The 22822-nt window shown below is 37.4% G+C and overlaps 1 protein-coding gene across 1 annotated transcript in view; it reads left to right on the forward strand.

Annotated features, from left to right (window-relative positions):
- The window catches only part of ITGA2B (integrin subunit alpha 2b), a 194612-nt gene extending 186422 nt beyond the window's left edge, over nucleotides 1-8190 (forward strand). The window contains exons 26-31 of the mRNA XM_053699977.1: nucleotides 3007-3156; nucleotides 3436-3600; nucleotides 3843-3956; nucleotides 5050-5151; nucleotides 6647-6769; nucleotides 6887-8190. Coding sequence (XP_053555952.1) covers nucleotides 3007-3156; nucleotides 3436-3600; nucleotides 3843-3956; nucleotides 5050-5151; nucleotides 6647-6769; nucleotides 6887-6952 — 720 coding nt within the window. The 3' untranslated portion in view covers nucleotides 6953-8190. The remainder of the gene's footprint in view (nucleotides 1-3006; nucleotides 3157-3435; nucleotides 3601-3842; nucleotides 3957-5049; nucleotides 5152-6646; nucleotides 6770-6886) is intronic.
- The last annotated feature ends 14632 nt before the right edge of the window (nucleotides 8191-22822 follow it).

Genomic DNA, 22822 nt, shown 5'->3' on the forward strand with positions numbered 1-22822 from the left:
AATTTATGTAAGAACTTACCTGATAAATTCATTTCTTTCATATTAGCAAGAGTCCATGAGGCCCACCCTTTTTTGTGGTGGTTATGATTTTTTTGTATAAAGCACAATTATTCCAATTCCTTATTTTTTATGCTTTCGCACTTTTGTCTTATCACCCCACTTCTTGGCTATGCGTTAAACTGATTTGTGGGTGTGGTGAGGGGTGTATTTATAGGCATTTTGAGGTTTGGGAAACTTTGCCCCTCCTGGTAGGAATGTATATCCCATACGTCACTAGCTCATGGACTCTTGCTAATATGAAAGAAATTAATTTATCAGGTAAGTTCTTACATAAATTATGTTTTTTCATAAAAAAATGTGTTTATTAAAAACAAAGTTAAAAAAACAGCAGTGCCATAAAAGTGAATAAGGGGTATTCCAATGACCCCCTAAAACTGCAACGCGTTTCTCGGTTTAAAAACCGTTTCCTCAGGCATATGTTAACCTTACCACTGACCCTGCCTTGTATATCTGCTCCCTGACTAACATTCTCCTCCCTTTAGGGGGGCGTGTTCTCTAATTGATATGGGACACCTGTTAGCCCTGAATCTGTTTACCTGGTTAACTAACTTCAAACAAAATAAAAACAAACCTTAATTCATTTGCCAACCTACATTTTTTACATTCCTTTTTATATATTCTTTTTTATATATAAAAAAAAAGTATATTATCTCATTCCATACTTTTTAACAGACAATATATATATATTCTTATTGTATTGTGCAATTTGTATGAGAAGACAGCAACAAAAAACTTTTCTCCGTATGATATGGGTGTCATATTTCACATTTCAGATGGATTAAATCTACCACTTAATGTCAACAGACAATAAATTAGAGCTCTTTTTTCTATTAGTGTCAACCTATTGAATGAAGTTCACATTCACCACCACCCCCCCCCAAACAATAGTAGCAAAATAGACAAGGTTTCCTTATGTATATACTTACATCATAACTTTGTGTGTGTGACTCGTTTTTTCCCCCTTTTTTCCCCTAAAAACAAATATCTACATTGTTACCATCTCGAACCTTGTAGGTTCCAGCAGTGTGTCACTAACCAGATACTTGGATGCTCTGTATAACCAGCGTGATGCCCCTCCGTATTTTCTTTCAGTGGTTTGATTTCAGCTGAAATCTGATTGGCCCATATGCATTGATGCCAGAGTGGGGCGTATATACTCAAAAAATAATAATAATCAGAGCGGAGATGTGTGCGCACATACTAACGCCCCTACAGACAGCTGATAGCTGTCACCGGTATCTTGAGCATTTTCTTATTAAGTTTAAAGGTTTATCCTATTCGATTCAATTTGATTACGAGCTAAGTTCGTCTTGAATTCCTTTCTCAAATATTACAAAGTGTATATTTACTGTACACTAATTCAGCCTCATACGTAATACTGAAGTATTAACCCCTTATTATTTCTTAATCTAAATTCCATATTAGTGTGATCCTTAAAGGGACAGTAAACCTTAAAAATAATGTTATATAATTCTGCACATAGTGCAGAATTATATAACATTATTTAAGTGCTATAGTTCTAATAGCCTTTTTTCTCTTTAAATATGTAAAAATTACGGCGCTTTTACAGACCCGCTCTCTGCTGAGCGGGTCTGTAATATTTAGTCAGCGCATCGGGCCAGCTGTATAGTCACAGCCCGGCCCGACCGCGCCATAGCACTAAGTGCAGCTCGCTCCTGTCACAGGAGCGAGCTGCACTTAGTCTTATGGCGCGGTCGGGCCGGGCTGTGACTATACAGCTGGCCCGATGCGCTGACTAAATATTACAGACCCGCTCAGCAGAGAGCAGAGAGCGGGTCTGTAAAAGCGCCGTAATTTTTACATATTTAAAGAGAAAAAAGGCTATTAGAACTATAGCACTTAAATAATGTTATATAATTCTGCACTATGTGCAGAATTATATAACATTATTTTTAAGGTTTACTGTCCCTTTAATATAAATTCTAGTAAATTTTTATAGTACAAAGTGTGTCACCTAACTGGTCAAATATATATCGTCTAGCTAGTATTACAGTCATACTACAGCTGAAAGAAAATACGGAGGGGCATCATGCTGGTTATACAGAGCATCCAAGTATCACGGTTCGTTATGGTAACAATGTAGATATTTGTTTTTAGGGGAAAAAAGGGGGGGAAAAATGAACAAGTCACACACACAAAGTTATGATGTAAGTATATACATAAGGAAACCTTGTCTATTTCACTACTATTGTTTGGGGGGATGGTGAATGTGAACTTAATTCAATAGGTTGACACTAATTGGAAAAAGAGCTCTAATTTATTGTCTGTTGACATTAAGTGGTAGATTTTATCCATCTGAAATGTGAAATATGACACCCATATCATACAGAGAAAAGGTTTTTGTTGCTGTCTTCTCATACAAATTGCACAATACAATAAGAATATATATATTGTCTGTTAAAAAGTATGGAATGAGATAATATACTATAAATTCAAATTGGTCTGCTAAGACACAAGCATGTAAGGACATTGGTGTCTGCAACATTTCTTCTGTGTCAGTGGAGTAACCTCAGGTTTCAGCTGTATGGAAGGTATAAATAATGCTGTGAGATTTGTCCAGCTTTACTGAACATGCCAGGAGTGAATAATAATTTCCTTGGCTTAGCAGCTATTATGAAAAGTATTTATTTAACCCCAGAATGGAAACCTCACAGATTTAGATTAATACAAATATCAAATCATACAAAACAAAATATATATTGATTCCCTATTTTTTTTCTTTATGAAATGTTGTTATATCACTTTGTATGTTTTAGTTATATGTACACAAGGAATATTTAATGAAGAACATTTTTAATAGAAATAGAAGTTAAAAAGGCATTGCAGGTGGAGATTTACAGAGAGGGACTGTTTTTGGTACAGTGAAAGTAGGAGATTTATTTTAAGCAATTTCTTCTTTATGTCCATTTGATGCCCTGTCTCTAGATACACAATGCTGGGCCAAGTTCTGTTCAAGTTCTCCTGATTGTACAAAGCCCTACGATCTTCCAGGATGACTTTTTTCTCTACCCTCTGCGCCTAGAAGCAGACAATGATATGTTCTGTGGCAACGAATCAGGACTCAATCCATGGGAGGTGAACACTTGCTTGTGTCTCCTGATGTTACCATTTCTGTTTCTTTTCTGTGGCCATATGTTCCCATCTGGGGCGCTTTAGCTGATGATTTCTTCTACTATATGTATGCTATTTTGTTTTTGATTTCTTTGGTTTTTCTAAACTTCACTGGTTTTATCTCTGTCTAAATCTATCTCACTATTTTGTTTTTGATTTATTTTTTTCCTGTGCTATCTACTTGTTGTCTGTCCTCCTCCTCTCACTGTGGCTTTGACTTGTAGTCTGCTTCTTACTCTTTAGTTGGAGCTTCCAGTGGTTACCCCAGCTCCTGTAAACCACAGCAAGGCCGATAACCGCCGTCTGGACAAAAGAGAAACAGGGGTTGCTGATGAGTGGACAGAAGAGAACTTACATAATGGGAGCAAAACTGAAGATGGGGCCTTAGAGAAGCCTCCAATTCTACTGGTAAGTGCTCAATAAAGCTAAATGATTTATCGACCTACTCCTAGAGGCTTTTCACTGCATAATTTTGATGAACAAAACTTCTGTTGGCTAAAAGAGAAGGCCTAGGAATAGACAATCACAGGAATTAGAAAGGTTTAGAGGAGACTAGAAGCTGCCAAAAACAACCATATGTGGTGTATTATGGAGGAAACTATTAGATGGAGAATTTTCTGTAGAATTATCGAACCCTTCCTTTGTTACAGAATTGCAGCAAAGCTTTGTGCTGGGAGGTGCAATGTGTAATTCCACGACTGGACAGAGAAAAAAGAGCAACTGTGAAGCTGCACTCCATCTTGATGATCTCAAGCTTCCTGAAAGTAAGATTATGATGGAGGTTTATCTCTTAGTGTCAGCTGATCCTGTGTAATTTGAATTTTTTATTTTTCTATAAAATACCATTTTTGCAGAACATTTTTGTTATGATTTGTAATGCAATTAAACAATACAATTTTAATGCGTATTTTTATTGCATACATTTTGTATTATTTTTAAATTACACATTTTTGTGAACCCTATTGTAATGTATGCATCACCTTCTCAAACTTAAAATCAGGAAACAACCCTTTGGGCGGCACACTGTTCTCAAGGTAAAATTTGTTTTATATAATTAGGAAAAGGGGCTTCATAGCACTGGTGAGATTTCTTAGAAAATCTCACAAGCCCACAGAGCATAGATGATCTGGCCCTAAGTCACTGGGCCAAAGTCTCAACCAATGGTGTAGAACGAGGCTCCTGTAACTTGGGAAGTGAAGAGGTTGAGCTCTGATACTGGGTCAGTGAGTGGGCGAGTGGTCTGAGTTTTCTGTTATTGAGGCAGTGAATTGATGGGAATTCTGTGCTTTTTGTTACTGGGGGCAGTAAGAAGGCGAGTGGTCTGAGCTCTCTCTGTTATTGGGCAGAGTAAAGTGAGTGTTCTGAGCTCTTTTGTTGTGGAGCAATGTGAGTCTGAATTGTCGCAGCTTGGTGTTATTGGGGTATTGAAAGATTGAGTGTTCTGAGATCTCTGCTATTCTGGCAGTTAAAGGGTGAGTGTTCTGAGCTCTTTAGTATTTTGGGTATTACAAGTTGTGTGCAGTGTTATGAAAAACTGAACATATTTGTTTAATATGAGGTGTGTACAAATAAAATAAACAAATAGTATAAATTAAAGTCAGATATAGTGATGGCTCTGACAATATAGGTTGTTATGGTATGGTTGGAAACAAGAACTATTAGAAACTTGAGCAATTATTGTGTTTATTGCATGTGAACATCATTAGGCATCTTCATAGTTCTGCAAAACCCAGCTTGAGTGTTTTTTATCTTAAACTCTGCAACAATGATCATAAACATAATAATTAGCTTTAAAAGCATAACAACTATTGTGAATGTGTATTTTTATTACTTTCCTTTATCTTTTCCTCTTAATAGAGACCACAGCAGCAATTTACTTTGCTTTCCCAAGGCTCCTTCCAGGTGACAGGTGTCCCCTACAAGATCAAGCCAACAAGCCTTCTTGAAGGAATGGCACATGTAAGTTCTTGGGACATAAGAGGTAGCTGTTTTGACAAGATATGGGTGTAGGTATGGTGCCTTGTTCTATGTTGCCACCACAGACTCTATAAGCCAAAATATGCCTTTAAAAAAAATAAAAATATTTATTTTGATTTTGTATATTTAAACATACAATTATTGACATAAATCCAATACCCTTCCAAACAACATCAACACAAGAATTGTCATACAAAGAAATGGATTATATGGATGCTAACTGCTTTTTTAACAGCCAATTCTATCAATACTTCAATCTGCATTAGACAAGAAAAGTAAAAGGAAATACAACCAATTCATAATGGGCATAAGCAACACAACACATAACCAAGTAAAGTTTAAACATAAAATATGGTTATCTGATTAGTGTTCATTTTAAGATTTGGTCATAGTAAGAATAGACTCTGAATAAATTCATTATAAAAAAAATGAAAGTATAGAATAAGTAAGTATCTGAGTGGAACAATCAATTTTATGAGAAAAGGAGAGGGAATACTCAAAATGTTAGGAAATTTTTGTAAGATCCACGCCCAGGTGTCAAATGTTTTTTTATATAATCGAGTATTTTAAGTATAGTTGTTAGTCTATGGTTAGGTGGAAGCCAATAGCAGCTTCCTAAGTAAGAGGATAACATAAGATCCTGTTCCAAAGACAGCCAAGCCTTATTAACTACTGTATTATGGAAACTCCAATCAATCACTCTATTTAAAATTGTGGCGCATCTATATAGTTGGATATCTGGGACTCCAAGCCCACCTCTTATGAAGGTAGGTATAGAAATTCCTTAGAAACTCTAGGGGTAGTTTTTGCCAAATGTATGAGTTCAAAATAGAATGAAGTTTTGGAGTTGTATGGGAACTGTTTGAAATACATAAAGAAGTTTGGGTAAAAGATTCATTTTATAACATTAATCCAACCAAGCCAAGACATTGATTTCAGAAGCCAAGGTGTCACCGAAGAAAAAACATGGAGGAATTTCTCATAGTTGGTGCTGATCCGGTGAAACAAAATATGCCTTTTTTGTAGTATTTCCATCTGATCCCACAAAAAAAAATTAATGTTAAACCCTGGACTACTGTTCAATACCTCTCTAAACAAGAGACATAACAACCCCAGATGTTTTACATTCAAATAGTGTTGCTGCTTCTAAAATGACTATCCACAGGGTAAGCTGTTTTTCTTTTTAAATGCTTATCTGTCTCTTTTTAACTGTATATTAAATATTATCAGTTGTCATGTCTATTGTTCAGAGAGGCATTGCTATGTATGTTGGGGCTTGGAATGGCCTTTTGTGCAGCTTTACAGCCCAATCCTCTCTGTTCCTTCCAAGCCCTCACAAACTTTTTTGCTCTTTCACTTCCATATCTGTCATATTTTTTATACTTTGTTATACTCTTATGCACATTGTTTCCTCTCTTCCTCTCTTATTTTACCTCTCTGTCATTTTTATTGTCTCATATTCCTATCCTTCTTCCAGGCAGAAACTCAGGTGTTGTGGGTGAGTCCTGATGGACAGAAACCAATCCCTATCTGGTGGCTCATTGTGGGGATCCTTGGGGGTGTTCTCCTTTTGATTTTATTTATATTCATCATGTGGAAGGTAAGAGGTGCAAAGTATGTGGTTCTAATTACATTATTATTTTTATGAAATAATATGAATTGCTTTACCCATGACCAAGTAGAATGCTTCACTTTGTCCTCTGTCTGTCTCTTGTAGCTTGGATTCTTCCAGAGGACACGTCCTCCCCTGGATGACCAAGAAGAATTAACCTCTCAACAGTAGGGAATGATCTCTGGCCCGCTTTAATATAAATTATGCTCTCCTGGTTCAGCAGAACATAACTCCCCTAGCTGCCAACAGAACATTGGGTCCCTCTGTCTCCATGAATGTCAGTGTCTTTTGTTACTGTAATGATCAATAGCTATGAATTACTGTACTTTTTCCGGTACAGTGCTGTGTTCCTTTGTTCCTGTAGATCTCAATGTCCTTTTTTCCTGACAAATTCAGTGCCCCCTCTTTTCCTCTGTAGTACCCAGTTCATCTTGACGTAGTGCCCAGTTCCTCTTTGATACTGTAGATTACAATGCCCTGCTCCTGTGAAGCAATGTCCAGCAAGTGGTGGCACAGGGACGGTATGCTGCCCCATTCAATACTCTAAAGCAGTGAGGGCCAACTTCCTAACACATATGGGCTGCAGATCAATATTTCAGAAACCTTAAGGGTCACATATACATTTATGTCTATTAAACATAGAAATAAACTATTTGCTAAAAATGTCCACAGTTGCAGGGTACCCTCTATCTGCTGTTTTCCACTCCAGATGGTTCCTTTTAGTTGTCACCTTTTTTACCCACCAGAAATCCCCACTTTTTCTTGAGGCTACAAAACCTATAAAATTCATTCTAAGTTCTGCTATTTCCCAAGGGCCACTAAAAGTAGTGTAGAGGGTAGCATGTAGCCCATAGGCCGCCAGTTGGCTATTCCTACTCTAAAGTATGAAACAAGTATTTCTTCAAGAAAACGAATATCTTCTGTATTACCTCACAAACACGTGCATTCCCCTTTCACCTTTTTCTGCTTGATTTACCCACACCCATAGCATGTTAAGCACTTGTTCATCCACTATAACTTTTAGAAAGTATACCTTTTATAAACCCTGAAGCTACATAAGCAGCCCTCTGAATTATACGGCTAAAATTCAACCTCCTAACTAATTTAAATATAAATAAACACAGTGTATTTAGATTATGTTGCTGCTCTTTGCCCTGAGAAATTTGATTCACCAACCCCAATATCCAAACAATTTAGTTTTTTTCTCACAACTGGAGGCCAGAGGACAAGGTCATGCGCTTCTCCGTTAGACAAACAGGGATCATCAATTACAAATAAAACATTTGGAGGGAACAGGAGAGGGGCAGCACATAAAACTACTAATTTGCTGCCCACCTAAATACTGAATACTAGTTGCATAGACCAAATTGCACTCCTGTACAAAGAAAATAAAACATTTTAAAACACTTTTTTCTGACTTGTTGTGTTTTGTATCTAGATTTTAGTGGCCAGAGTCAAATGTACTGATGACAGTTATATTAAATGAGTCAATCTCTAGTAGGTAACTAAGGTAGTGACCCGTTTAAAGTGTCAGTCCTAGGTAAGAACAAAGAATACTAATGGCACTATTTTAATAACGTTTTTAATGTGTAAAAAGAGATATCTGTGAATTACCTGCACATATCTGTAACAAACACATTTGTTTCGATGTCTGATAGGGATCATGGAAAGCTTTAACACATTCAGCTTCAGGGAGACAGTAGTGAAGAACAAAGTCCTGGCAGGAAGAGAAAAAAAAATGCCACTGAACAATGACATCTGTAGTATTTCATCAATAGCAGGAAGTATATTCTCGGCCAGGGGAAAAAAAAATCTTTTCATCACCTAAAACAGGATGTTCTGTTAAAAAAAAAAAAAGTTGCAAATTTTGAATTTCTACATTATGAATAATAAAAGAAAAATGTATACAATACAGATAGGTACTCCCCTATGATTAGAACGGCTGCCTTCCAACAGTCTCTCCCAAAGGCTGTAAATGTTATATATGTTGCAAGTAGAGGTGCTGGTTCTTAGGGGTCTTCAGATTATTCCTCTCTGTATTTCACAATTCTCCCAAAAGAGCTGTGTCTGTTTAGTATAATATCAGACTAATGGCTCCACAGGTGGGTCCACAAAACGGTCAGGAATGAGAAACAAATTTCTTAGATAAAAATATTGTTGTTTATTTGGCTCAACGCGTTTCAACGGATTTACCGTCTTTTTCAAGAGCTGTTAAAATTTAGTATGTCTTGCAATAAGTCATATACAATATCGCATCGCAGGCGGCCTTAAATACACAATCATGGACGGTATCTGATATCTCATTGGTTAAGGTCAGATTTACATGCGGTTATAAAAAAACATGAAAACAAAGTCTAAAATTATTATACTTAATAACAGCACATATCTGATTTAAAATAAAAGTTTAAAAAATAATCATATAATTTGATTTGTCTGTTAGAACATAAAATTCCTACCTAGACAATTTATTAATCAACAGCCAATGAAAACACGTTATTTCAAAAAAGAGTAATATCATCCAATCCTGAATCGTTCTGTTTTTCAGTTCCCTTTCAAGTTGTCCTGTGTGTTGAAGTTCCCAAACAGGTCTGTTTCTATGTGTTGTAATCACGTGGTGTTATTTGTCCAATAGGAAAAATGAGTAGATGTCAGTTCTTATGAATACATTCAAATGAGTCCCGTATTAGGCTAGAGTATCATTCGATTACCCCCCAAAAAAAGAGATATACAGTATGTGTTTAATTTCCACATGTTTAAAGAGCTCTTAGTGTTTAAAGATATTTTCAAAAGATTGATGCAGCTGTGTTTTTAGTCTGCAGTTCTATATCAGCATTTTACATATTTGCACATTTCTAAATATAACTTTTCATATAAATGAAAAATGAAAGTAAATAAAATAAAAAATAATAATATAAATGCCGCCTTGTCAACGGTCTATGTCCTGTCTTTTCTTATCTGTTAAGGTATTTAACCCCTGCTAAGCAAGCTTTTCAAATCAATAATATACTACTAGACAAAGAAGTTAAATGGATTAATAGATCAATGTTTTAAATACAACTTTATTGAATAGATCAATAGATGAATATTATAAATATAACTTTGTGGGATGATATAAAAAAATAGCAATTTATATATATATTTATATCTTATCTTATTTGTTCTACAGAAACAATGTTGTGAGGACCGATTTTTCAGCTTATATTAAAATGTGTTATTGTTCTTGTCTTATCTTATCTGTTTCTGAATTAATGAATTAAACTATTTTGTGGAGCCACCTGTGGAGCCGTTAGTCTGATATTATTCTATACAGACACAGCACTTTTGGGAGAATTGTGAAATACAGGGAGGAATCCTCTGAAGACCCCTAAGAACCAGCACCTCTACTTGCCACATTATAAATAAACCTGACATTTTCCCCTCTGGCTTATGAAGGCTTGTCATTGTTCACCAATGAGAACCTATCAAACAATAGACATCTGTGCATAAGACTTGTCATTGTTCACCAATGAGTACCTATCAAACAATAGACATCTGTGCATAAGACTTGTCATTGTTCACCAATGAGTACCTATCAAACAATAGACATCTGTGCATAAGACTTGTCATTGTTCACCAATGAGAACCTATCAAACAATAGACATCTGTGCATAAGACTTGTCATTGTTCACCAATGAGTACCTATAAAACAATAGACATCTGTGCATAAGACTTGTCATTGTTCACCAATGAGAACCTATCAAACAATAGACATCTGTGCATAAGACTTGTCATTGTTCACCAATGAGTACCTGTCAAACAATAGACATCTGTACATAAGACTTGTCATTGTTCACCAATGAGTACCTGTCAAACAATAGACATCTGTACATAAGACTTGTCATTGTTCACCAATGAGAACCTATCAAACAATAGACATCTGTGCATAAGACTTGTCATTGTTCACCAATGAGAACCTATCAAACAATAGACATCTGTGCATAAGACTTGTCATTGTTCACCAATGAGAACCTATCAAACAATAGACATCTGTACATAAGACTTGTCATTGTTCACCAATGAGAACCTATCAAACAATAGACATCTGTGCATAAGACTTGTCATTGTTCACCAATGAGAACCTATCAAACAATAGACATCTGTGCATAAGACTTGTCATTGTTCACCAATGAGAACCTATCAAACAATAGACATCTGTGCATAAGACTTGTCATTGTTCACCAATGAAAACCTATCAAACAATAGACATCTGTGCATAAGACTTGTCATTGTTCACCAATGGGAACCTATTAAACAATAGACATCTGTGCATAAGACTTGTCATTGTTCACCAATGAGTACCTATCAAACAATATACATAAATACAACTGTACAAATTATGCACAGATAGGCATTTACATTTTAAATACTGTTTACACAAAACATTTTCAAGCAAATATGTAGTTTGTTAAACTTGTGCAGTATTATTTTATTATTATTATTCTTTATTTATAAAGCGTCAACAGATTCCGCAGCGCTGCCCATGGGTACAAGGATAACAGTACAATGGAGAATATTATATACATAATATACATAAGGATATTTTGTTTTATCTATTTCCTTAAAGGGATAGGAAAGTCAAAATAAAATGTGCACGATTCAGATAGAGCGTGTCATTTTAAGACACTTTTAAATTCACTTCTATTTTCAAATGTGCTTCGTTCTCTTAGTATCCCTTGTTAAAAAATGAATACGCACATATCATACACTAGTGGGAGCTGCTGCTAACTGGTGCCTGCACACATTTGTCTCTTGTGATTGGCTGAATAGATATTTTCAGTTTCCTGTCAGTCGTGCAATGCTGTCCCTTCAGCAATGGATATCAAGAGAATGAAGCAAAGTTGATAATAGAGTTAAATTGGAAAGTTGTTTAAAATGGTATGTTCTATCTGAATCATAAAAGAAAATTTGGGGGTTTTCAATCCCTTTAAAGGGATATGAAGTCCATTTTTGGTTCAGCACCCTAGGTAGGAATTGCTGATTGGTGGCTACATCTAGCCACCAATCATCAAGCGGTACCCAGGTGCTGAATCTAAAATGTGCCAGCTCCTAAGCTTACATTCCTGGTTTTCAAATAAAGATACCAAGAGAACAAAGAAAAAATTATAATAGGAGTAAATTAGTAAGTTGCTTAAAATTGCATGCTCTATCTGAAACATGAACGAAAAAAATTTGGGTTTAGTAACCAATTTTAACTATTAAGATAGACAACTCTTGCTTTGTCAGTCCAGTACCAAAAATAATCAGCACGTTGCTATCAGAGAAAAGTTACTTATGATGAATGACATATGAGGATCACCTATTTACACTCATACTAATCTGAATATCAAATATATGTAGCTTAACAAAATAGCTACAATGTAGCAAAAATGTAAGTTATACTGAAAGTACTTCAGACAAATCTTATGTTAATATGTATCTGCTGAATGAATAGGGGCTGTACTGTTTATGAGACCATATGTAGATTTTGCAGCGTGTTTATATAAAAGTCTATTTTTGAGTAAAATAACAAATGGGGTGGATTGCATAGTAATTAGTGCCATATTGAATGGAGGCTCCATAGAAACGATCCATTAAACTTATGCCAATCGATATGTAACTCTGTCCCCAACTACCGACTGAGTAATTGAACGGATGGGGTTTCAGTATAAGCCCAATACTTACGGTTAGTGGTTGGATATGTTCCGGTGCCTTACTTTGAGCCGACTGCTTACTTTCTGTACAAGGTAAGATGCAGTCTGTTAGAATCCACACTTAAAGGGACAGTCAACACCAGAATTTTTGTTGTTTAAAAAGATAGATTATCCCTTTATTACCCATTCCCCAGTTTTGCATAACCAACACTATTATATTAATACAAGTTTTACCTCTGTAATTACCTTGTATCTAAGCCTCTGCAAACTGCCCCCTTATTTCAGTTCTTTTGACAGACTTGCATTTTAGTCAATCGGTGCTGACCCCTAGGTAACTCGGGCATGAGCTCAATGCTATCTATATGACACACATGAACTAACGCCCTCTAGTGGTGAAAAACTGTCAAAATGCATTCAGATTAGAGGCGCCCTTTAAGGTCTAAGAAATTAGCATATTAGCCTACCTAGGTTTAGCATTCAATTAAGAATACCAAGAGAACAAAGCAAAATTTGTGATAAAATTTGTGATAAAAGTAAATTGGAAAGTTGTTTAAAATAATATGTCCTATTTGAAACATGAAAGTTTATTTTGGACTTGACTGTCCCTTTAACCTCAGTGCGGTTTAAAATTTTACGTTTCTCATAAATGATCCTCAAAGCAACTGCAGAGTTTGGTTCTGACTGCAGTAACAGTGAAGTTCCCATAAGATGAATAGTTCACTTCAGGGGTAGAAAGTGAATGCTTCTTCTAATGTGTTGGAAAGCTTGTTGAATAATCAAGTATCAGTGGTAGAAGCTGTTAATACAACTTTGCAATATACTTTCATTATTTATTTTGTCCCCATTTCATGTAATGAAACTCTGAGTGTTTTCCAGTTCTGAAGACTGGCAGTGATCAGTGCAGAGGTCATAGGCCTCACCTCCTAATAGAGCCCTAAGATGGCATGAAAATCCAGGCTACCGATATGAAAGATTGGTGACTCATGATGGTATCCCCCATACAAGAAAACCTCATTCACTATTATCATGGTGGCAAGATGAACCTTTACAAACTTTGAGGGATATTAAAGTTGAAATTGAGTGAAGGACTAGGTAAAAAAAAACGCCTGCCATAATTCAAACAGCATGGCACAATTGATATGCTACACTGATCATATTTCATAGAAAAACTTGCCCAAAGTACAGGAGAATGTTTAGCATTTTTGCTATCACTCTGTTTAAACAGAAATAAAGCCTTTGTTTATTTTATTTAATTAAAGAAGACAACCCAAGGTATTGATTTAGACCCATTTTGGTATATTTAATGCCACTATTTGACTGTCAATAGGATCTTAACTTTTTTTGCAAACTTTGGGTTTCTTAATGAAAGAATTTACCGACAACTACTTCAATCATAAGACAAATGGTTGTAAAAGCTTCTCTGGGATCCCATTTGTTCAGAAATAACAGACATGCATGGCTTTGCCATTGGATTGTGGTAATTAGAAGGTTGCTAATTGCAGCTTCGCACTGCATTTCTGATATTCCCGGAAGTGAAGGGGTTAATCAATTAGCCTGTAAGGTTAATATTTGCTCTAGTGTCGGGATTACCCTCCCACTTGACACCTCTCATCCCCTGATCCCTACCTGATCCATACCAAACACCTCTCTTCCCTGCCTCCATCCACACTAGTCACAGTTTAGGGCTTTTTAAAAATATATTTATTTATTAATTTCTGTAGTGTAGGGTCCCTCCTCAACCTAGTAGCTCCCTGATCTCCAGAATAGCTCTTTAACCCTCCCCCTTCCCACTGCTTTCCACCATATTTGTTTCTGTAGTGTAGGAGCCCCCCTTACCCTACCGCTCCAAGAGCAACATTTTCAGTAATGTAGGGTCCCCCTCCAGCCAATACTGTTCCATAGTGTAGAGCTCCATCCCTCCCCCTCGACTCGTAATGTTTCTGTAGTATAGGGAACCTGCCCCTCTCTCCACCCTCCTACCGCTCCCACTTGACACCCACACCTCGACAGTAACAATCAGCAATCTGCCTTCATATGGTAAGGGAGCTGACAGCAGTTACCCCAGCAGCCCTGTGTTGGATGTAGGTACTACATTACACAGTATATGGGGCAAAGTAAGGGGTTAACACTCACTGTGATGCTTTATACATTCTAACTGCTACAGCTTTCAGCCTAATCTGATTTCTCATGGATCATACTAACTGTTGTGGTTATGTGCACTCTGTCAAGTCTGAAACTTTACAACTGGTTAGTGGGACTGCTCCTAAGTACCCCAACTTGCTGATGCTCAGGAGAGAGCTGTATGTCTCTTTTTAACATGTTTTTTCTTATGTACACAGCATTATTACTTGATGTTTAAACCGGATTTACCTGGTACTGTTCATACACACTTTGCAGTATATTGGTCTATAACTATGTTTATACACAGCATGCTTAACTGTTTTCCAGATGTGTTATAGTTCTACTTCATGATGTTGAGTTTTGTTGTACTGTGGTACTACTGGCTGCATAATTTACTTTTAAAAGCTGCAACATGTTTATACTGTTATGATTATAGTACTTATAGTCAGGAACTATAGTGCTGAACTGTAACATATATGGCAGTGACAATGTCCATACTCCATTGAGTTATATGCTTTTATAACTTATATTACTTAGTCAGGCTTCAATGTTTGCCGGTAGTTGGCTCCTATTTTCAATACAATAGTATTTTCCAAATTAGGCCACGCCTTAATTGAGAAAGTTAACTATCTCTGTATAGACAAGATAAAGGTTAATGTAGGATATGGTACCTCTTGGTTAAGATTTAGCAGGTTATTTTGGACCCCCTAATTAAGTCCTATAAGGCTAGGTTCCTACTGTGCCATAAACTGTAACTTTAGATTTGCAGATGTGAGCCTCCTCTGGTAATAAAACAGGTACTGGAGTCAAATCCTTTATACCAGCTTCTTTTTCCTATATATTGTAAGTCCAAGGGTGGCCCTTGATGTTTTTTGGGCCTTGAGTATAAAGAGTGCAATAAGTTGGGATTAGCATAACTGAGTTTTGCATGATATACTGTATCATTAACAAACACCCCTAGTAAAACAAAACGGTCACTTTTAGACCTCTTAAAGCATTATTACTACTATAGGGGGATACCCTCAAATATGTAAAAATGAAAAAATGATGCCTAAAAGGAGGCTAAAATCAGTGTGAGAGTAGGGAAAAACAGATTAACCACAAAATTATTAGGGAGATGATCGACCCCATATGTACCAGGCTGTTAAAGCTTAAGGAAACTCTAAGTTGCAATATAGGGTCTTATAGAGGATAGTGTCTGCAGTAGATGTAGCTACAGGTAAAACTCCAGTGATAGATAAATTAACTACTCCCTTGCTTTCCCGGCCGCAGACAGCTTGGCAGTACTAATATATGGCAGCGAGGAGTGAACTGTAGACAGTAAAAGGCTGGCATATTCTAAGATATAGTGGTGTATTCAACTATCTGCTTTTTCTAGTATTGTTGAAAATTCATACATATCGTAAATAATAAGTATAAAGTATGTGAACAGATAACATTAACTGAGCATATAATGTTGCAGCTGATCATAGCTGGCACAACCAAATCTTATACATTATTATAGCATTATTACCACTTTGTCATAACAAAATACAGCATATGTGCGTATATAAAATGTACAGCGGGAGATATGAAGAAAGGTAAAATTCGTTTTTCATAGAATCAGTCGTCATATAGTAAACAGACTGCTGCTAAGAGTATTACTAGTTACATATTAAGGCAACATTAGAGACCATCTCCCCATAGCCTCAATGTTGGACATACTAAGCAGCCTAAATCACATAGGCCTAGATTTGGAGTTTGGCGTTAGCCATGAAAACCAGCGTTAGAGGCTCCTAACGCTGGTTTTAGGCTAACTCCGGTATTTGGAGTCAGTCAAAAAAGGGTCTAACGCTCACTTTTCAGCCGCGACTTTTCCATACCGCAGATCCCCTTACGTAAATTGCGTATCCTATCTTTTCAATGGGATTTTTCTAACTCCGGTATTTAGAGTCGTGGCTGAAGTGAGCGTTAGAACTCTAACGACAAAACTCCAGCCGCAGGAAAAAAGTCAGTAGTTAAGAGCTTTCTGGGCTAACGCCGGTTCATAAAGCTCTTAACTACTGTACTCTAAAGTACACTAACACCCATAAACTACCTATGTACCCCTAAACCGAGGTCCCCCCACATCGCCGCCACTCGATTAAATTTTTTTAACCCCTAATCTGCCGACCGCCAACTACGTTATCCTTATGTACCCCTAATCTGCTGCCCCTAACACCGCCGACCCCTATATTATATTTAGTAATCCCTAACCTGCCCCCCACAACGTCGCCGCCAGCTACCTACACTTATTAACCCCTAATCTGCCGACCGCAAAGCGCCGACACCTACGTTATCCTTATGTATCCCTAATCTGCTGCCCCTAACACCGCCGACCCCTATATTATATTTATTAACCCCTAATCTGCCCCCCCCACAACGTCGCCTCCACCTGCCTACACTTATTAACCCCTAATCTGCCGAGCGGACCTGAGCGCTACTATAATAAAGTTATTAACCCCTAATCCGCCTCACTAACCCTATAATAAATAGTATTAACCCCTAATCTGCCCTCCCTAACATCGCCGACACCTAACTTCAATTATTAACCCCTAATCTGCCGACCGGACCTCGCCGCTACTCTAATAAATGTATTAACCCCTAAAGCTAAGTCTAACCCTAACACTAACACCCCCCTAAGTTAAATATAATTTACATCTAACAAAATTAATTAACTCTTATTAAATAAATTATTCCTATTTAAAGCTAAATACTTACCTGTAAAATAAATCCTAATATAGCTACAATATAAATTATATAATTACATTGTAGCTATTTTAGGATTAATATTTATTTTACAGGCAACTTTGTAATTATTTTAACCAGGTACAATAGCTATTAAATAGTTAAGAACTATTTAATAGTTACCTAGTTAAAATAATTACAAAATTACCTGTCAAATAAATCCTAACCTAAGTTACAATTAAACCTAACACTATACTATCATTAAATTAATTAAATAAAATACCTACAATTAAACCTAACACTACACTATCAATAAATTAATTAAATACAATATCTACAAATAAATACAATTAAATAAACTAACTAAAGTACAAAAAATAAAAAAGAACTAAGTTACAAAAAATAAAAACATATCTACAAACATAAGAAAAATATTACAACAATTTTAAACTAATTTTACCTACTCTAAGCCCCCTAATAAAACAACAAAGCCCCCCAAAATAAAAAATGCCCTACCCTATTCTAAATTACTAAAGTTAAAAGCTCTTTTACCTTACCAACCCTGAACAGGGCCCTTTGCGGGGCATGCCCGAAGAAGTTCAGCTCTTTTGCCTGTAAAAAAAACATACAATACCCCCCCCCCCAACATTGCAACCCACCACCCACATACCCCTAATCTAACCCAAACAGCCCTTAAATAAACAGCCAATAGAATGCAAGCTCAATCTGATTGGCTGATTGGATCAGCCAATCGGATTGAACTTGATTCTGATTGGCTGATTCCATCAGCCAATCAGAATATTCCTACCTTAATTCCGATTGGCTGATAGAATCCTATCAGCCAATTTGAATTCGAGGGACGCCATCTTGGATGACGTCATTTAAAGGAACTGTCATTCGTCGTTCAGTCGTCGGCCAGGATGGATGTTCCGCGTCGGAGGTCTTCAGGATGCTGCGGCTCCGCTCCAGATGGATGTCGATAGAAGATGCCGCCTGGATGAAGACTTCAATCGGATGGAAGACCTCTTCTGCCCCGCTTGGATGAAGACTTCTACCGGATCATGGACATCTTCAGCCTCCCGCTTGGGCTTGGATCAGGACATCGGAGGAGCTCTTCAGGACGGATCGGTGAACCTGGTATGGTGAAGATAAGGTAGGAAGATCTTCAGGGGCTTAGTGTTAGGTTTATTTAAGGGGGGTTTGGGTTAGATTAGGGGTATGTGGGTGGTGGGTTGTAATGTTGGGGGGGGGTATTGTATGTTTTTTTTACAGGCAAAAGAGCTGAACTTCTTGGGGCATGCCCTGCAAAGGGCCCTGTTCAGGGCTGGTAAGGTAAAAGAGCTTTTAACTTTAGAATAGGGTAGGGCATTTTTTATTTTGGGGGGCTTTGTTGTTTTATTAGGGGGCTTAGAGTAGGTGTAATTAGTTTAAAATTGTTGTAATATTTTTCTTATGTTTGTAGATATTTTTTTATTTTTTGTAACTTAGTTCTTTTTTATTTTTTGTACTTTAGTTAGTTTATTTCATTGTAGTTATTTGTAGATATTGTATTTAATTAATGTATTGATAGTGTAGTGTTAGGTTTAATTGTAGGTAATTGTAGGTATTTTATTTAATTAATTTAATGATAGTATAGTGTTAGGTTTAATTGTAACTTAGGTTAGGATTTATTTTACAGGTAATTTTGTAATTATTTTAACTAGGTAACTATTAAATAGTTCTTAACTATTTAATAGCTATTGTACCTGGTTAAAATAATTACAAAGTTGCCTGTAAAATAAATATTAATCCTAAAATAGCTACAATGTAATTATAATTTATATTTTAGCTATATTAGGGTTTATTTTACAGGTAAGTATTTAGCTTTAAATAGGAATAATTTATTTAATAAGAGTTAATTAATTTCGTTAGATTAAAATTATATTTAACTTAGGGGGGTGTTAGTGTTAGGGTTAGACTTAGCTTTAGGGGTTAATACATTTATTAGAATAGCGGTGAGCTCCGGTCGGCAGATTAGGGGTTAATAATTGAAGTTAGGTGTCGGCGATGTTAGGGAGGGCAGATTAGGGGTTAATACTATTTATTATAGGGTTAGTGAGGCGGATTAGGGGTTAATAACTTTATTATAGTAGCGCTCAGGTCCGCTCGGCAGATTAGGGGTTAATAAGTGTAGGCAGGTGGAGGCGACGTTGTGGGGGGCAGATTAGGGGTTAATAAATATAATATAGGGGTCGGCGATGTTAGGGCAGCAGATTAGGGGTACATAAGGATAATGTAAGTAGCAGCGGTTTACGGAGCGGCAGATTAGGGGTTAATAATAATATGCAGGGGTCAGCGATAGCGGGGGCGGCAGAATAGGGGTTAATAAGTGTAAGGTTAGGGGTGTTTAGACTCGGTGTACAAGTTAGAGTGTTAGGTGCAGACGTAGGAAGTGTTTCCGCATAGCAAACAATGGGGCTGCGTTAGGAGCTGAACGCAGCTTTTTTGCAGGTGTTAGGTTTTTTTTCAGCTCAAACAGCCCCATTGTTTTCTATGGGGGAATCGTGCACGAGCACGTTTTTTAGGCTGGCCGCTTGCGTAAGCAACTCTGGTATCGAGAGTTGAAGCTGCGTTAAATATGCTCTACGCTCCCTTTTTGGAGCCTAACGCAGCCTTTATGTGGACTCTCAATACCAGAGTTATTTTTATGGTGCGGCCAGAAAAAAGCCGGCGTTAGCTACGCGGGTCCTTACCGACAAAACTCTAAATCTAGGCCATAGTTAGCCCACTTCTATTCTCTGGTGTAAAGCCCTGGCAAACCTTTCCATCAGGGGGCCATAGCTCCAGTCTTTATCATTAGCAACGTAGTGTACGCCTATTACTCCAGCTGGAGGGGGCTTTTTCACTGCAGACTTTATCACGCAGTTGCAATCTACTGTGTCTGCGGCCCTGAGTGCCTTACCTATCTATGGGAAATGAAAGAGAGAGGTTAAACATAGTTCTACTGGGCGGAGCTAGCCTAGCAGCCGAGCAGTCACACTTTTATTCAGCTCCTACAATCTATAGATTTAACGTATACTAATTGACTGCTCGGCATACTAGATTACCAACTATTCTCATGTCAGAGTAACTGTGGAGCCCACTGATACAGAAGACCGTTAATGAAACCCTAGAAGAAGCTATAAACCCTGTTTGTTGTGGAAAACATCGTCCAGAAGCACCTCTGCAGTGGCCATCTTACAGCCTATATATTACAAACACAATATGGAGATGGCGGCAGTTATAAGCGCTTTAGAAGCCTTTTCAAATAGCATGGACAGGCACTTTGGAGAACTCAAGCGTGAATTTGCCACCTTCCACCGCCAAACTCCAGTAGCCCCTAGGCAATTCATGAAGGAACCCTTCTACCTAGAGATCCAGATGGATATCCAGAAGACGCCGCCTGACACCCACCACCCCCCGATAGCAGAGACTTCTGTAGAGTCTGGGATACACTTGAGCGCTATCGGGGTCTCAGGGAGGAGTTCCTTGAAATCGGCCGCAGCCCGGTCACGGAATGCCTACGGATCGGCACCAAAAAGACTATCTAACATATGCTCACTTGACAACATACACAGCACTGCTAGAAAATCGCAACCCGAAAACGAACCTTCTCCCGCTGCTCGCATAGTGACACTGGCTATCATCCACGCAAAGCACTTCAGGTCAGCTCTGGACTTTATCACTAAAACTGCCTTTACCCGAGTCCGCTGCACCGCACCCGCTTCCTTCAAAAGACCACCCGAGGTGTGGACTGTGGAAAGGGCTAAAGACATTTACGACGACTCCCCTACTAAATGCGGCATTGGGTAAGGACTCCTAAAGCTAACCTTTTTTGAAGGGGTAACTAGCGGCTGGGACGCTATCATCTCTCCCACTGTTCTGAGGATGATCCCAAAGGTTTGAAGCCAGACTAGAACCTCCATATATCTCTACTGAATAGACTCAAATTATGTTTAAGGCCCCTTCACACAGGGCACAGTTTATGTTTAAATATGTTTGCCGCGCTTAGTTCATGAATAGCGCACATTTATATACCTGTCACTGAGTTGCCTTTATATGGAATCTGTTTAATACTGTTTAGATGTGATATGAAAGCTAATCACTAAGATGTGTATACTGCTGAAGAAACCTCCACCACGGTCAAAGCCACTCACCGCACCATATCACTTTACTCAGCGGGCCCTATCATATGCCCACAGATTTTTATACTAGGCTAATAGAGTCACGATTAGAGACCCAGTTAGCTGCTTGGTCTATAGATTATATTTTTTTTTTTACTACAATTGAGCTTTAATATTATATGTAGCTAGAGGCTAGACTCCTACATTACCTAATCTTAAATTTGCTCTTGGTAAGTTACTTTCTTACAAAGACCCTTTTATCTGCCCTGAAACTAAGATATGTGGACACAGCAGCTTATGCACAGCAACACATAGGAGACTCACTATTGTAGTATTTCGCCTTGAGGGAGCCAACTATTGATCACTTTACACAAAACTATATTGAAGTCCCACCATTACATGCTCTCATAATCTGTCAGAATCTATCTCAACGGGCAAAATACTATATTACATGTTTATTATGTAGTGCTCATATATAAACGACCTCTAGACAATTACTCAGAGTACTTTCTATTCTACAGGTCCAGTATACTCAGGAAAAAGAACTCATTAGCTATACATTAGTGAGCCCCCCCCCCCCGCCCTCAGTTGCATCCTAAACAGATAATCAGAGTATTCCTAAGACACCACATCCCCTTTTATTTACAGGCTTAGTCTATTTTAGTAAAATTTAAACTCGCTCCACCCCCCCTATAGTGGGTACTATGCCCATTTCTTTAATCCCGAGCGGCTCTTGCCCGCTGTAATCTTTCTCCTCTCTTTCAATATCTGAATTAGTTATATCCCTTTATTGACATAGACCCCTTGATGGCCCCCAAAAGACCTAAGACACCGGATGAATGCTTCTCTCCCTACAAGGGGATTCCTTGATCTCACATTACAAGTTTACCATGTCATCATCTTTGCTTACAAAACATGGTCAGTTTAGACCAACCCCACACAAAATAGGGATATAACTACGTTAATTTACTTCTATAGAATTTCTCATTAAAAAAGAAAAGGGAGACCCTTCATATATCTTTAAGAAAATTCCACCACCACATCCAGCAACCCATATAGAATTGTGTATGTGCTAATATGTGATAAGGTCCATTGTATCACTGTTGTAGATGTATTTTTTCTTTATTTTGTAAATTCTTTTTACTCACATACTCAAGTGGAATTGTATTCTTGTATCTACTTTTGTGTGTCTCAATAAAAAATATATATATTAAAAAAAAAACATAGTTCTACTGAATTAGATGCAGCTAATTTCCAATTGAATTTAGTATGTCTCAACTGTCCGAGGATGAGCTAACCTCTGTAGAATCAGAGAGTGAATTCTCGGAGTCAGAGACTTCATTTACTAAACCCCCTCCTTCCGAGGATAACTACTTTAGATTTAAGATTAAACATCTGCATTT

The sequence above is a fragment of the Bombina bombina genome, chromosome 1, assembly GCF_027579735.1.
Source record: "Bombina bombina isolate aBomBom1 chromosome 1, aBomBom1.pri, whole genome shotgun sequence".
NCBI classification, from domain to species: domain Eukaryota; kingdom Metazoa; phylum Chordata; class Amphibia; order Anura; family Bombinatoridae; genus Bombina; species Bombina bombina.